This window comes from Anabas testudineus, chromosome 16 (genome assembly GCF_900324465.2).
Source record: "Anabas testudineus chromosome 16, fAnaTes1.2, whole genome shotgun sequence".
Lineage (NCBI taxonomy): Eukaryota > Metazoa > Chordata > Actinopteri > Anabantiformes > Anabantidae > Anabas > Anabas testudineus.
In genome coordinates, this window is record NC_046625.1 from 6,039,785 (window position 1) to 6,057,658 (window position 17,874).

Genomic DNA, 17,874 nt, shown 5'->3' on the forward strand with positions numbered 1-17,874 from the left:
AAGATGTTTTATTATTACTGTCAGTGATCTGTACAATAGTTTGAACTGTTCTGTTCTGAACCAGTAAAATGCTTATTTACAGCATAAGGCTTGACGTATGGACAGGTATCTGAAGCAATAAAATAAAACATAAATCTACAGATTAAAATGGATGAAATCTCTCTTTGCTGTCTGCTGATTCTGTATGTGCACCCAATCACCAAATCAATAATTCTACTTTGATGTAACTTCAGTGGATTATCAGAAAGTGTGAAAAATAACCTTGCATTGGGTAAGAAAGTAAAAAAACATGGTCCATGCTGGACCGTCAGGTGAAGGTTTCTTTTCCTTGACTTAGTCCAGTCCTTTGAGAAAAACAAATACATGCAAGCAACTCAGAGGATTCTGTTTGTCAAGATTATGAGAAAATACAATGAGAGCACAGATCAGGTGCTGCAGTAAATTCACAGTCACATCTCGGGGAGTCTCACGCACTGTAAATGAAATCCTGCAGTTGGGATGCTGTCAGGAGATGCTCCTCATATATTCCCTTTACAGAGTGTATGTACACAACCCGCTGCATGTCTTCTTTTCCATAAATATTTCCAGCTTGTTTTTGTTTTTTGTAGCTGTTCTCCACTTGCCACACAAGTGGCACATCTTTGCTTTCTGCACATTTCTCCAGGCTTTCATTTTCCCGACAGCATATGTCACTTTAATCAGTTGTCCATTTTACTTTCTGATTCCCACCTTCCTGTTTATCAAAGCTGTCTGGACTTCTTTATCTTTACTTTCTTTACTCATTCTCACCTCAGATCTCACACCAACATCACACATTTTCTTTCATGACAGTTGACACGTCATGTCTCCAGCTCTCAGCAGTGCAGGATCTTGATGAAGGCTTTGCGAAACTCGATGTTGAAAGTTGTGTAGATGACAGGGTTGACTGCGCTGTTGAGGTAACCCAGCCAGGTGACGGCGCTGTACAGCGAGGGCGAGATACAGCAGCTCCTGCAGTGGGCCTTCAGAACATGGGTCAGGAAGAAAGGCAGCCAGCAGATGATGAACACACCTTGGAAGCAGGGAGAGGCTGAGGTTTAGAAGATGTGCTGATCTCCCATGTGTTTTTAGCACAATGCATGTGGCACAAACTATACAGATATTCCTAATAAAGTATCCCACCACCTTGTGCTTTTGTAATTTGCATAAAATCACAAAACTAATGAAACAACACATGGACTGACAGGTAGAAACAGACAGTACAATCAACAATCTCAACAGCAGCTTGTACAAATTCTAACTGAAAGATAATGAGATTAGTTTGAAAGCGCAGGATCATTTTAAACAGGTATTTATCATTTCATTATCTGTAATTATTCACAACAAAAGCCCACAGCGAGTACAGCTTTTTCAGTGATTTAAGTATTATGAAGAATAGAAGTAATGTGAGATTTTACACTGCACGTTGTTGCACATGAAAAGTTTTTTTTTATTTATTCCTGTGGAAACATTTTATTTTATAAGTTGTGTTTTTTAAGCCAATTTCCTGGAAAATTTCATCAGAATTTTCAAATATTTAGCTGTAGCTGATAAAGTTCTACACATTTTGGAACTATTTACATAATAAGTGTTAGTACATTTAGTACAGAACCCACTTTTTGTTAGTATTTCTAGAAATCTAATTGTTGTTGACACCTGCTTATGAATTATTTGTATTCACTACTACATACTATCCTAGTTTTCTTTTTCTTACAAGCTCAGTAACAGTAAACTAACACATAAAAAGACTGTGATGTAGAATTTAACACATTACAGTAGTTGCATTACATTTGCGAATCCGGGTCAGATTGTCATTTTAGACTTAATTATAATTAGGAAAATATCTAATTCTAAGAGTTGAAAAGCTGAATCCAACATTTTTTGATGTGCACTCTTTTGCCTAGGGATGAAATGAAGTATATCAAGCTCATGTGGGCCTGTTAAGTATTAAAATATGAAAGATATAGTGTTAATCGTGAGCTTTAAAAGGCACTGCCAGTCTCAGCTGATATATTTAACTACTAGATGTAAGAGTGATATTATTTTTCTCATCTGTGCAAGAAAGCAAATGAACATTTTTCCCCAAAGTCTGCTTAAATATTGATGTAGACACAGTGAGTGTATGTGAGTGTACTTGGTCTAATGATCTAAACACTTCACCAATTAGTCTGCACTTCTGCTCACCGAGCACAATGGCGAGCATCTGTGTCGCTTTCCGCTCCTTCTGCTGTGACAGCCTCCCTCTCACCCTCTCCTTCGTGATCCCCCATTTATCTCTGCCTGCGCTGCGCTCTCTCCATCCCTCACGTCCCCTCATGCCATCCTCAAGGGTGGGGGGGCGAGGCATCAGGGCTGATTGCGTCAAAGTAGACGGAGGAACCGCAGAAGGACCAACAGAGATGGACAGGGAGATCCTCGCCTGTCCTGGGTGTGAAGACGTCTGTGGAGCAGGGGCAGGAGCCAGACTCTGCTCAGTCCGTGGCAGGAACTGACCGGGCTCCACTTCAAGTGGGTGAACAACCGCTTCCTTCACCAGGGTCTGACAAACAGAGAGTGAGGAAGGACAGTGAGGGAAGTCGGTACTGGGGCACAAACAAACAATGATGTTTGATGGTAAACATGAAACAAGAGCGAACAAAGGGATGACAGGAAACAGGAGCATCACTGCAGAGGCAGAAGATGATATAACTCACCACTTTCTTGCGCTGCGGTGCTGCTGTGGCTGGCCTCAGGATCAGGGTGCACAGCTTCACATCTTCTGGCTGTGTACACTTATTCTGAAAGGGAAGGAGCATGCTCCAACTGATACAGGGTATTGGAAGTTGATGCAGATATCAATATTTAAAGATCTATCATAATTTCAATAACAACCCTTTACTCATAACCCGACAATCTTTCGTTGCTTGTCTATATGTCAGAGGTACAAGTCCGACAAATAATTTTTACACCCTTTGACAGAAAAGCAAACATTAATCTTGTGCCACTGCCAGTATGGACTCTACCTTTCTGTGTCGGTGACCTTCTCCCGCCTCAGCCCCACCTTGGTTGTGCAGGCCATGTCTGCGCGGTGGGGCAGTGCGTCTGCCTCGTTTACGCAGCACCACGCAGATCTGCGCATACACCAGCAGAGTTACAATAAAGGGAACGTAGAAGGAGGCTACAGATGAGTACACCACGAAGGCCGGGTCAGCAAAGCTGCATGTGGTACCTTCACGACTGGCTAATAGAGAGATGGAAAAGAAGGAAATGTAGAGATTTAATATTGTACAGTTTTCTAAAGTTAACCTTATTTTGTGGCTCTCTCTCACTCTCTCTTGTTTTTCCAGGGAGCTGCACTCATGCAGTCATGACCAAAGGTTTTGGCAGTGATATAAATTTAAAGCAGAGGCCCTCAAGTGTGATCAAAATACAAAATGTGGGCCAGTGCCAAAGCTTTTGTTGTAAGACACCTGGCTCATCACATCGTACATGATGCCTTTTGCTGCAGGTGATGAGTCCACTGTGTGGAGCTTGGCAGACACATGGTCCGCAGTAACTCTCAGACAATGCATGAGTTTTATATAAGGACTTCCCATGGATATTGTCTTAACAGCGACTTTATGGAATCATTGGTTTGTTTCCAAAGTTCACATGTTTAGTTCAACTTCAGCTTTTGTGCAAACATAAAGAACCCATGGTCAATTAAAAACACGCAAAGAATATGTGACATGTTCTCAAGCTCCAGAGGAGCTACTACTTCCTTGACAACTGGTTCGCTGTTTTCATGTGAGCTTCAGAAAACAGATACTTGTTGTGCAGTGATGATGCTCAGCCCATGAAAAACAGTGTGTTTCAAACAGTGTGTTGTAATCTACAGTATGAGCAACACATTTCTGAGGAGAGTGCAAGATTTTCAGTTTGATCTTACATCATTCAGTATCTTGCTGTGTTTGGACCCACAACTGAGGGTGCATGATGTCAACTCTCACATTATGTCTTGTTTCCCACTTATTCTCAAGTGGTTTCCTTTGAATTCATTGCTAGAGCATTTATTCAAACATTCAACAAAGCCAAGGTCTCTCGTCACAACTGCCTTTACTGAGGAGGAGGTTAGCTGCTGAGCATGTTTTCTCCTCTTGCTTTTGTGAGACAACAAACAAATCAGATCTTTTGTGTGTCCACGTCACCATTTGAATGATTAAGATCTGTGATTATAGATCGGCTGTGGCAAAGCTGAACAGTGAATTATACAACAAAAAACATGTCCATGTTGTTGTGGCTTTTCTAAAGACGCTTGAAAACGTATAATTTTCCACTTGGATTGGTGATACACACTGTTCTTTAACTGATCTGAATCAAATCTTTTTTTCTCCTGGATGATTTTGTACTTTCTACACAGGAGGAACTCTTCCTGCTTCAGAAATACACTGTGAACAACTGCCAGCCACTGGAGCGAGTGATATAAGCTGCAGTTCCTCTGGAGGCAGGAATGTCTCAGCCTGTCACTGTTGCTTTTTCCATGCACAGAATCTCATCTCCTCATGGTTATGTCCATGTTGTTCCTCCATGCTCAGGCAAGTGGAATCGACCAATCCAACTCTATAATTAATAATGCCATGAAAGCAAACCATGTGTACTTCATTGAAATTACAATTCCTCACACTCTTTCGAAATACTGTATAATCCCATCAAACAGGTAACTTGAAATGGAGTCCACAGATCACTGTGATTACTTAAGGTGTGGGCAGAAGACCAACCATTGTATGACAATGTTCTGCAGTAAATACAATAAATTGCACCACAGAAGAGATACAGACTGTTTTCTAGTCCGTAAAGTGTTGCTTCTGTAGTACCACCTATTTTGTAGAGATGCACGACTGAATTTCAAGGTGTCACTTCCAGGACTACATGTCTGCAGCCCTTGATAGAAAATAACACCTAAACTAGAAAGCAGGGAGCAACTTGAGAGGAGAGATCAAATGTACATCGCTGTTACCAGTGTTGTTGAGTCCAAACAGCAAAGGGCAGGAAATGGCGAAAGAGAGGAACCACACCACAGCAATCATCACTGCCACCCTCCTCCTGGAGCTGTATCTGGTGTTGTAGAGCATCGGCATGGCCACTGCTGTGTATCTGCAGGAGTATATAGATACAAAAATAAATAAATTAAACACTCAGCACATCAGCACTCCTCTCACGCACAAACACAGAGTGGAGTAGAGTGAACATATACCGATACAGCTTCAGATTTCATTATCTCACCAGCATGCTCACGCATCTTTTGAAGTAAACTCAGGGACTTGATTCAACTCACAGACAAGCAAATTCCCAGTTTCCCTTCAAACAGACAAAAGCTGTCACTGCATGTTTCACAGCGACAAGGACAAAAATGAAACACACAACTGACAGCATGTCAAAACCAATTACAGTCATCTGAGGTAAGCTCAGGTGTGAGCAGTCTTCTTCAGTAAGCTGCTACAATCCTGACTGTGCACACAGAGCCACAGAGGCTACAGATGAAACTTGATTTTCAACAGATTAAATTTCCAGGAATTCTTAATTGTTTCAGGTAATATGCAACATAAGGTATAGTTTTAAAATTCATCACACATATAGAGACTAAGAGTCAACAGCTGAGCAAACAGCTTCACCCTAAATGCTAACACCCTCCAGTGATAATTTACAAACTGAGGTAAAGGAGTTTCCCCATGTTAATGTAGTGTTTCAGCAGCCTAACATGTGCTAGCACTACATTCAACCTTGACCTGATGATGGCTAAAATCATCAAAATGAAAACATGGTGAACAAACAGAGCCACAAACTTTTATACTGTCATACCAAACATGATGATTTTATTTGGGTTGTAAAACTGGTTTCATTTTCAACTGCAGAGTCACAGAAGCCCAGACAGCTCTCAGACTAGTGCATATTTTTTCATGAGGACTATCTTTAGTTATTGCACCAAATTACACAAGTTCAAAGTGGTGCAACCTCAATCTGTCACTGTGTCACAGGAATTAGGACACAGCTGCAAATTGCCTGCCCACTGTGCGGCTGGTAACCTCCACTTGGACACATGAAGAAGATATAAGGGTGCACACAAAATCATCAAGCGTGGTGTTAGTCAAACCCTAAGGATTACAGAGGAACCTGTAAAATATGCAGAGGAAACCTGTCATTACAGGCAGGAAGACAAACAGATGACTGCAGCATGTGGGGCTCCTAACCTTCTGCTCGATGACAGCTGAATGATGGATTTTAGTAGACGTGTGTGGAGATCCAGGCTTGTGTGTTGCCTGCCCTTTGTTTAGCACAACCTGCACCAATCAAGAGCATTGTTGGAGGAGAGCACAAATCAAAGAAATGACATATTGATTCACTGTCATCTTTGTTATTTCCTTCTGGATCAGAAATCACTGTGAAATTATTTATCATCAGCTAACTTCTTCTCCTGCTGAACAGGAACGTGGAGGAGAGTTAAATTGGAGGAAAACAGAGACACACGGTGAGAGCGTTTGCTAAAAGAGTGCTACAAAGCAAGAGCAACAGAGAGCACAGAAGTAAAGAGCAATTCACCTGTCGATGCTGATGGCACAGAGGTTGAGGATACTGGCGGTGCACATCATAACGTCCAGTGTGAGCAGGATGTCACAGTGGATGAGACTGAAGCGCCACTCTCCCACCACCTTCATTAAAACAAAGCGACATTATGGTTCCCACCGTTGCATCATTTAATTAGATTTTTTTTGTTCTGTATCTGCCAGAGAATCAATTTCTTCACTGATTTCGTACATTTTGATCAATATAACTCGTTGAAACACTGGTGGAGCTGCATTAATATTAACCAAACTGGATTACTCTTTGATACAAACTTATCGCCCTTAATAGAGCAGCTTTAATATTTAATTACACTTTGCTTCTGAAGTGATTCAACTCACTGGCGAATTCACAACTTACATTTTATCTCCAATATTCATAAAGGATTATGGTTTGGTTGCATAAAAAGTACTGTATGTAGAAATAAGAAATTGTTCACAGCACATGCAACACTACCTGTAATTCTCTAATTGACTAAAGTAATTATGTTAATTGTGTTAATTATTAAGTTAAGTATATTTATTGGTTAAGAACCTTTAAGATTTGCACATAAAATTGGCCTAAATACCAAATAGATTAAAAACTGTTATTCCAATTAATTACAGCTGATTATACTAATTATTGTTCATTGTTACAGGAAATCAATGTTAATCAGGAAAATCATTTATACATTTTCTTATTTACAAAAGAGAAACAGATCTAGATGTTAGGATACATCACAGTGTTGGCATTCAATTATCTAATAAGAATCTTTCTGTAAGTACTGAAGCCCTAAAATCTGATGTCACTGCATCCCATGTTTTGCATCAGTTGACATAATATGTAAAGTTAAACACTTTACACTGCACCACTTGAGGGTTTGTTTTCCACTTTTTCCTGCTTACAAAACAGAAAAATTTCAAATGCTGACCCTGCAGAAACACTATAAATAAAAACAGCAAAAACACACACACACACACACACCTCCAGGTAGACGCCCCAGGGCATGACCAGCGTAGCCAGCAGCAGGTCGGACACAGCCAGGGAGACAATGAGGTAGTTAGTGGTGGTCTGCAGAGCACGCTCCCGAGACACCGCCACGCACACCAGCACATTACCGAACACCACGCAGAAGATCAGCAGCACCAGCAGCACCGCGTAGAAGTTGTACGGAGGAGAGGAGGCTGACGGAGAGCTGGTGCAGTTAGACGTGGACATCGAGGAAGAAGTGGGGAAGGACATGGGGGAGTGTGAGGGGTCATGAGTGACCAACCGGGTGAGATTGTAGTCAATTGATGACAAAGGGAAGGAGGGAGGGGAGGTGTCATCTGACTCATTGAATAAAGTCATGATCTCACTCCAGTGGACATGGACATGGCTGCAAAGAGATGAGACAAAGAGAAGAAAATAAAAATAAAGACCGGCATTGCACTCGATTTAGTGTTTCACAACAGAGCAAACAAAGAACTGGCTCTGGGATCTGACAGGAGAGGAAAATAAAAGGAATGGGGTTATTATGGTGTGAAAGCTGATAATTTGTCTTTGGTCTCACCTCAGAGAGACTTCATAGCAGGATAGACCCAGGGCATGCATACAAACAATACAGCACCTTATCTAGACAAGTAGGAAGGTCACTGACTGAAACACAGATAAAAGATAAGATCGTTTAGTTCTGCATAAAGAGAGGTAAGTTAAATCCAAAGAAGGAGAAAATATCACTTTAAAAGGTAAAAATGAACTTCATGAACTCCATCTGTCTACGTGTACACATTCATGATAAACCACAACATTCACTCACACTGCCACTGGTCTCTTTGTACATCTCTTTTATTTCTATTTTTTAACTCAGTGCTGAGCTTTTGTTGTCGTTATTAATCACTGGCTGCTGCCTATGAGCAGGTTTGTCCCTCAGGCTGTTAAATCTCACCTCTAATCTACGACTCATACGTGGCCACTGAACGTAACCAGTGACTTTATTTAACGATGAGCTGAGGACAGAACATAAAGCAGAAGGCAGCTGCTCTGACTGTCACAGATGTTCATCATGCACAACAAAGGCACCAACAGTGTATTTATCTGTTCTACCCAATACGAGTGTATAAAAGCACCATGGAGAAATTGATTTTTTTTATGTTTCTTCTGTGTGAAGGAGCAAATTACAAACATTTTACAGCAGCATTTTGAAGCCTGCAGAGGTTGAGTGCTTGAAGAGCGTGAGTGTGTGAGCAAATTATCATTTGAAATTTATTCAGCAGCACACTGTGTGGTTAATTTAGGAGAAATATTGACATTTCCAGAACTGCTGACATGCTTCTGCAGTTTTAAAAAGAATCAAAGGCTAAAACCAATTAATGAAGACACCTAACCGGAGCCTGAGAGTTCAAACAGTATCGCGAAATTTGTGGGGAAACATTTGCATAATTAAAAACCATGTTCACAGTAGGTAAATTACAAAAACGAAACGGAGAAGAATGAGACAGGATGAAACAGCTTCATTCAGGAATCCTGAATGTTCAATAGATCTCGTTCAATCCAAACTTCGGCTTCAAACTCGTCATTAGTATTCAGCTGGTGAAGGTCTGTGTGTTTCGGCAGAGTGGAGACATGATGAGGGTACAAGAAGTTTTCTCCCCCTCTTTTATCTCTTCGCCCCCCTGCTCTGACACACTCGAACAACCAGGCTGTGTAACAACATGCAAAAAGCGGAATCAAATATTTATCAGCGACAGGAAGTTGAAACGGACTTCTGACACGCTGCATCTGCCCTCAATTAACTTCACTGTCACTCCCAAGGTCACCCATGAATTCAGTGAGATGTTTGCCACCTTAACTAAAACAGGTCGAGATTATTTATCTCTGACTTTGACCTGTGATAATGAACAATGCATATCGACACGAAGCTGAGAAACATAACTAACAATAACTAACCAACCTGTTGGCATCATAAAAATGCTAAATAAAAAATGTTAAATATTGTTTTTCAGGCTTGTTTTTCTTTTCTTTCTAAGGTTTAAACGTTTCTTATTGTATAATGTTCAAGGTAATCCTGTGTTGACCTATAGCGTGCCACAGTTTTCTTTAGCTACAAAAAAGAGGACAGTATGAGAAATGAACACTTTCTTCTGTGTTCACTAAACTAAAACAACCCAACTAAACTATTTGTTCCAGACCTACAGCAACAATACCGCTATTAACGTAACTGCAACACAAAATGTCTCTGTATAAGTCACATTGACAAAGAAATATCTAATATCACTGCTGCATCAGAGGTGACACACAAAGGTGGCAGAGAAAACCTGATTAAACCGATGGACAGACTGAAAATATCTAGTTGCAGCAATAATTATAAATCATAAGTGAAAATGATTCTTCATGAAGAGAATTCTTTTAAAATGCTGGTTGAGCTGATTTCATCTTTAATCACATACGGTCACACTAATCACACTCTGAAAAAGCTGCTACCTGTCAAATCTACCCATGCGACTGAGTCGCGTCCTCTAACATACATGGATTTTGTTGAAGGACACAATAACAACACACTGTAATGAAGCCGAGGCTCAAATTGAGTGGTGTTGCCCTTTACGATGGATTTAAGTAGCACAGGATCATTGAAGATGCATTAACTGTAATCTGCAACTAAATTAATCTTTATAATCCGTTTCTAAATCGACTGTTACGGTACGTGCTTTCTATTTGATTCAGTGCTTAATTGAGTGGTTTTCATGAACAGGAGCAGCTGTTTGTCTTTACAGCTAATCATCCAAATAATAACTGTTCTTTTTATAAATAAATGATCCAGATGTTGCTCCATCTTCTTCCCACAGTCCAAAAATGTTGAAGTGGGTGGATTAGTTCCTCTAAATTGCCCAGAGGTGTGAACGTGAGTATGAATGGTTGTGTGTCTCTATATATCAGCTCTGTGATAGACTGTCTCTCATCAATGACAGCTGGGATTGGCTCCGCCACCCTTAACATGAAAAGCAGTTAAGATAATGGATGGACGGATGGATGAATGATGCGGAAGTATCTTGAAGCTGTGAGGTGAACAAAGTGACAAACGGACTCTGACAACAAAGACTGCAGTTTGCATTCTGTCTCCTACACCACCAGTCACAGATTTCCCTAATCCTAACCTCTCAACCCTATTACCTGACACTAACCATCTGGCTGAAGATCCATCTTCTGCACAAATTTGCGAATTCAGCTAATATTGACAAACTGGCAACTGTGAATTGGATCATACCTTTGTCATAGACGTAGTAGATCAGAAAATGTTAATCATTCTGACTTCAGTCAACAATAGCAGCTGTTGTGTGGAATTTTACAAGAGAAGACTTTACACAGAGAATTCATTGCTCATCAAAATCAGCTAAACAAATAAGAACAAGTAAGAGCTTTATGTATAATATAACCAGTAACTCTGTTTGCCTAGCTCCTGCTTTACACGACTAAAGTGACACAATAAGTGTTTTTTTATTGATTAGAAGGCCATTATGATGTAAGTCATTTGTTTATTGGTTTCCTTTAGAAACAAGGTGCAAAGATCCCTGCTCTGCAAAGTCAATTTAATTTCACACATGGCCACCACAGTAAATCGTCACAAACTGTGCACACACAAAACGCTGCAGCTGGTCCCCTGAGGTCAGGGCTACAAATGTTATTGGATTTTCTAAGATGTAATTCTTAAGGTCACCTTTAATGAGATCACATCACTATAGGGACACGGTTGACCTGCGGATGGAGTGTAAACTGTTTTATTGTGTCTGTTTAACTTTTTATGACTTTGTGCACGCACTGGTTTTAGAACATGATGCATTCAGTGTGTAATTCATACGTAACATTAAAGAGGATTACTCTATTCTTGTGCTGTATAGCGTCTACAGATTACTTTTCATACTCTGACTCACTGTAAATGTCACTAATTCCTGCACAATATTAGGAAAAAGAAGGTTTTGAAATGATGTGGATGAGCTGTACTCCTGAGCAGAGTTCACCAGAGTTGGGGTTGGCTAACGCTGGTCCTCGAGGGCCACTGTGCTGCCCACTGCTGATTACCTGGATCAGGTGTCTTCAGTCAATCAGAAGCCTTAATTGCAGGGACGGCTCTTAAAAGAGAAGGACAGTGTCTCTCGAGGCAAGAGGCAGAGTCCATCCCAGACAGGTCACCAGTCTATCACAGCTAAAATTAAGATATTCGGTTTGTGGACGTGTGGTCTCAGCTTTTAACCTGCACGACTTTGAGTTCTACAGGAGACTAAGCGAGACGCAGAGCAGACGTTTTTCCCAACTACGTAATGTTGAGGCTTGATTAAAGCAGCTACTCTGATGCAACTCCTTTGACACGTTTGCTCATTAGAACCTTAATTTACTTTGCACAGATTCACATTCATTATGAGAACAGTGAAGTCTAATTTAAGTCTGAGCTACAGTGAACCGTAAAATCACCCAGGAATTCATGGAAGGAAACATTAAAAAGATACTTAGAAAGCACGGTTGTACACTGTTTATTAACAATAAACTGTCAGAAAAGTGTTTGAGCTGGTCTCTAATAAACAAGCACAACACAGCAGCGAGTTCATGATGCAAACATTATTTATTTAAAAAATACCTAAATGTGACAAATCTCTCTGTTTATTATTTGTTCTTCATATAAAATTCTGTAAATATAAAGCAGTCTATATTAAAACCCTGTCAATGCAATTGATAGTAGCATTTTTGGTTTTAATCTGGCTCCACTACTGCTTCATGTCTGCAGTCTCTCAGTTGTTTTTCTCACTTGCATATGCATGGGGTAAAATAACAGAATGTGGAAACCTATTATGATACAAGGCACATAATGGAAAAAAAACATTTTAGCATCTGACAAAAAAAAAAGAAAGAAAGAAAACTAAATATGCTGCTGTATAATATATTTGAAAACTCAATCACATCTTATTTTCCCTGTTAGTTTCCTGTTCACTTCATTTTATCAGAGCTCTGATGCATCTGCTCTCGAACACCTCTCACACCTTCAGTCCTGTTTTTCTAATGCCCCTTTTTACCCTAAGTGTTTCTTCAGCAACATGTCACAGCCTCCCTTCTTATTTCCTTCTCCTCAGTAGCTCCACTCTGGAGACACACAGGTTTATTACATCCTTGGCCTTGTCGGCCTCCAATACCACTGGAAAAGGACTCCTTCAAGCTTCACAAAGGCGATGAGCTGGACTGCAATACATCTTTCATGTCTTTCAGCGAGAGGCAGGAATGAGTCTCTGGCCACTGGGAATGATGTGGATGCTGAGCTGCAGTATAATCAGCTCTCTGCTGAGATTGGGGCAGAAAATATTCCCTCTCGTGTCACACTTCTTAGCCACATTTCTACTCTCAATCACTCCCCAGACTCCTCATTTTCCTTTTTCTGCCAGTTTATAACGAGCAGCCAGTGACTTTTGTAATGAAATGACGGGGCGGTGCAGCGCCATTCACAAGTGCAGCTGCTTAATTATTATTTTTTCACCCTGTGCTGCCCTAAAACTGCACAACCCCCCCTCCCTCTATGGTAATATACGCTCAATCTGCTGCCTGTGCAGAGCCACGGCTCCAATTATGATAATAACTGTGATTTCCCAACATCATATATTATAACTACAGTATATGACTTCAGGTGTTAGCAGGTATGAGACACATTCACATCATTAAAGACACTGTATCCTAATTCAAACAGAGTATGAGTGAGTGAAGGGGTGGGGGGTGGGGGTTCACACTTTGTGCTTCATCTTAAAAGCAAGAAATTGAGACAGACAGTAATCAATAAAACATTGGCTCCATCTAAACCTCTGTCCTGAAATAAATAAGATACCAAAAAATGATCAAAGAGGTAAAATAAGTCACAGAGGATTTCAGAGACAGAGTGAGGAGCCGATCTGTGTCGTAGACACAGTGTGTCATCAACACTTTCTCTAATAACAATTTAGAAAAATCTAATTGTTATTAGACAATTTCCCCCTGATTAATAAACAGGAATCACATCATCACTGAGTCACATGTGGAGACCTCAACTTGCAGGCAATGTTCTGAATCACCCACAAGCATGTTTTATTTAAAAAGCAATTTTGTATCATGGTCATCTTTTATTTAAAGCGAGGGGCCCCAGCTTTGTCATTTCTAAGTGATGTGTGCAGAAAAAGTGCTTCAGACCGGTAAAATAACCCTGACTGGTCGTGACAGAGTTTATTAACATAACAACAAACCCCTGATGACACTTTGCAGCCGTTCGGCCACTAGATGGTATCACAAAAGAGAGCTTCATTTTAAGATATGTATCATCTGTTTAATGAATCCAAACTGAGGCAGGACGACTTCATCGAGGGACCCTCACGCTGAAAAGAAAAATCCTTTTAAGAGTAATGTCAGTGTCCGTGCACCGAGTGTGGAGCATCTCTGCAGGAGCATTAATGACCAGAGTGGAACTTTTAAGGAAGTTAAGGGGAGAGGAGGGTGAATTCATTTTACTGCTGCTTTTTCTGTAATCTTCTTATATTTATTCTATTTTATTTACATGTATAATGTGTCTAACAGCCTTTTTTTTCAACAGTTCTGTTATGAAACTAAGTTTTCCATGTGGATATTTATTTCTTATACATTTGCCACTGGGCAGTAGATTAAGTTAACTGTAATTAACTGTAACTTGTGATTTCCAGGTTAGTCTACTCTATGTCGGTGAGTGACATGTACCTTATGTGTTAGAATGTCCTTTAGATTCATAATAATAAAAATAGCTTTAGCTAGAATAGAATTTCACACCATAGAAATACATTTAGTGTGGCCCCTAGTTTTAGTTTAACCACATCACAAAGTTGTTTAACGCACAAGATCAACAGGAAAAAATAAATAAAAACACTCCATATTACAAAAAAGACAACAACTTATCCACAGACGTGCTTTGAAACGTATCTAAATTAGTTAAACAGCAGCAAAACTTGTGTCTCCACCTCTGGGAACATTTGAAATCACTCACCTTCTCCCGGCAGCGCTGCTCACACTCGCGTCCGCGCTCCTCTCACCAACACCGGGCGACAAACTGGCTGCGCCGGCTTCATCCCATCTACTTAATGTGAAGCCGAACCTCACACGCTGACCTCAGTCAGTGCAGGGTCCACACACGGAGAGGAAACACACCCGTTCAGTCCCCGCTCCTCAGTCATTTGGTTTTCCTGCTCTCCTGCGTCGTGGTTGAAGGTAGAGTCCGGGTCAGCGCGGCTGGAGTCTGACAGGCGAGCGGCGGCGGCGGAGGAGGAGGAGGATGGAGGAGGAGGATGGAGGAGGATGGATCACAGGAGAGGAGGAGGCGAGGAGGAGAGGAGAGGATGGGGTGCACCCAGATTTTCAAACAGAGTTAATACCTGCAGAAAAAGACAATCAGCAGAGCAGAGCTGCAAAGACATAAAGACAAATACCGCACCTCTCTCAGCTGAGATTGATGTTAATTAGGCTTAAATGTGTCCACGAAACAGTATTTGGCTTTTTTAGATGTTAAAGGAATTTTGGCTCAGTGTGTCTTTAGTGTCTGGAGAGTTGTCACCACTGTGCATCATTTAATGCAACACTCAGCAGCTCGTTAATTGATAATTAGGCAGAAACAAGTGGGACATTAAGTTTCCTATTAACAACACAAGGAAACGATAACTGCAAAACAAAGGTGGAATCATGTTTACATGCTGGTGTCAGAAGCCTTGTTAATATCTTAACCTGGTTTCTTATATCCTATCTAAGTCATATCCGGAATAAGACCACAACCAGGAGAAGTGATGTGGTGAAACCAGAGTTTCCATCCTGACTTCCACATCTGAGGTTAAGCAACAAAAACACATTGGTTAAGATTAGAGAAGACATGTAAGTGTTAATAAGCCTGTTGTGTCTTGAGTGATGCAGACCTGAATTAAAGCAGATCATGAATAAACATAATGTTCAGAAGCAGTGTTGTGACCCAGCAGCCTAATTGTCTACATGCACATGGAAACACAGTTGTTGCAGCTTATTAAAGCCCAACACAGTGCAATTTATGAAAACTATGTACCACTACATAAACATAATTTCCATGGCTGTTTGATTCTTTGCGTGTTACTGCGCATAAAACGCTCAACATGTCTTCTAACACTGACGATTAGTGATGAAAAAGCAAAGAGGACAGCAACAAGGACATGGAACTTGGAGGAAGTGGAATAAAACTGATAATTTAAAGCTATTAATTTGAAGAAATAACAGTAACTTAGTGGTAAAACCTCAAATTTACAAGACAGCAGTTAAACTTTAATAAGCAATCAGCAGAACATTTTGAAAATGTAAAGTTCTCGCCTCGTGTCAATGCTCTGATGCAATTTTCTACCATGTACTCTCAGCTTTTCATTTGGAAAAAAGAAAATGGCTCCAGAGACATTACGTGATTTGGTGTCGAACAGGAAGTCCACATGAAAAAACACATTTAAATTATGCAGGAAAAAAAAAAAAGAAAAAGTATCAGATCTGTGAAAATGACCAATAAATGATGTGAGAAAGCACAGGCTGGTTCTACTAACTAACACTGATGGTCGGCACAGAGGGGAAAACGATGGAAAAAGAAGCTGATGAAAATATAGCAAATGACCTTTAACATTTGAACAAAGTCCAGATATAGATTTATATAAAGTAGATAAACTCAGCCCCACCTTCACCAGCAACAGCTTCTTTAGGTTCAATATACAGTTGCATCAATATACAATAATTTTTAATTAGAAAATATATCATTCTAGAAGAGATCCCTTCATTACCTCTACTTTAAAATGAACGATTTTATTATCGATATCCCATAATAACGACAAAGTGCAAACATATTTCTCAAAAATGTTGCAAATAAATTGAAAATAATAAACTGAAATCTCTCACTAAGTATTCTGATCCTTAATTAATTCAACACTTTGTAGAAGCCCCTTCAGCAGCATTTACAGCTGGGAATCGTCTCTACCAGATCCTCACACCTGGATTTAGGCAGCTTATCCCACTCTACCTGGCAGATCCTCTCAGTTCTTTAAATGCAGTTTGGCAACTCAATACAGGCGGGAGCTTCTCTACCACTGATGTTACTGAGGTGGTGTCCTTCTGCCAGAGCCCCCTCTCTACAGCACTGGGTTCTTGGTCTCCTCCCTGACTAAGGTCTTTCTTGTCCAGTTACTCAGTTCGGCCGGATCGCTGACTGAAGAGTCCTGGTGCTTCCTGACTTTTTCTCCTGGGAACACTAAAAGCTTTAAAAATTATTTCATATCTTTGTTCTGACGTGTTCCTCATCTAAATGTTACTGTGGAGATCTACAGAGTTCTCTGCTTTTTGTCCTGACTTGTTTTGTTTAGCTTTACTTTTAAAGGTCTGTGCCTTTCTAAACTACTTTATGTCCACAGGTGGACTCAAGTCATAACCTGCAGAGAAATGAAATCAAACAGGACGTACTAGAGCACAATTTGGAGACACATTAAAAGACCTGAATACTTCGGTAAACTGCAGTTTTTGATCTTTAATTGATTTGCAATTTTAAAAATCTGTCATTACAGTTTGAGTATATGCGAACGGGATCTGACTATTTTCCATTGCGACTTAATATTTGTGCATTGCATGATGCACATGATGCCCCCCCAACGCCAATTTCCAAAACTCAATATTTCAAACACTATTCTTCAAACTCAGCCAATGTACGGCAACAGAAGAGCCAGATTCCTTGTTGCATCCAGGTGAAATTCCCTCTTCTGAATTTGCAGGAGCATCTGCGCTTTCTGGGAGGTGGGGGGATATTTCAGCTCTCAGGGGAACCACACATCGATTCTACCTTTGATTGAACTGACTTTGTAATTCATGTTCATAGGCCAGTCTTTTCATAAACACTACTTTAATCTAAATTCTGCCTGAATAACCTTCAGTGATGTAGCTGAGATCATACAGAAATACAGTTCAAAGATAAATCGGATTCCAGTATATTGATATTAACAGCAGGCGAATCATTATGGGCCATATTACACTGAGTTTCTTTATATACAGTATCAATTCCCCCTTGGCAATTTTTGTTTTGTCTCACAAGATTAAAGTCGATTATTTTCCCCACACAGAATGACATGTCTATATTCTGTCGTCCTCGTAATTACAGTTTATATATATATATATATATATATATATATATATATATATATATATATTTATATATATATATATATATATATATATATATATATATATATATATATATATATATATATATATATATATATATATATATATATATATATATATGGGATAAAAAAA

General features: G+C 40.0%; 1 protein-coding gene across 1 annotated transcript; it reads right to left on the minus strand.

Moving 5' to 3' along the window:
- Positions 1-852: 852 nt before the first annotated feature.
- drd2l (dopamine receptor D2 like) lies at positions 853-14,635 on the minus strand. Its single transcript, XM_026372278.1, has 8 exons — positions 14,570-14,635; positions 7,558-7,951; positions 6,574-6,683; positions 4,994-5,130; positions 3,021-3,238; positions 2,712-2,795; positions 2,203-2,557; positions 853-1,051 (listed from the first exon to the last, which is right to left on the minus strand). Exons 2-8 carry the CDS (start codon positions 7,921-7,923, stop codon positions 855-857), a joined length of 1,467 nt encoding a protein of 488 aa, XP_026228063.1. The 5' UTR covers positions 7,924-7,951; positions 14,570-14,635; the 3' UTR covers positions 853-854.
- Positions 14,636-17,874: the final 3,239 nt, after the last annotated feature.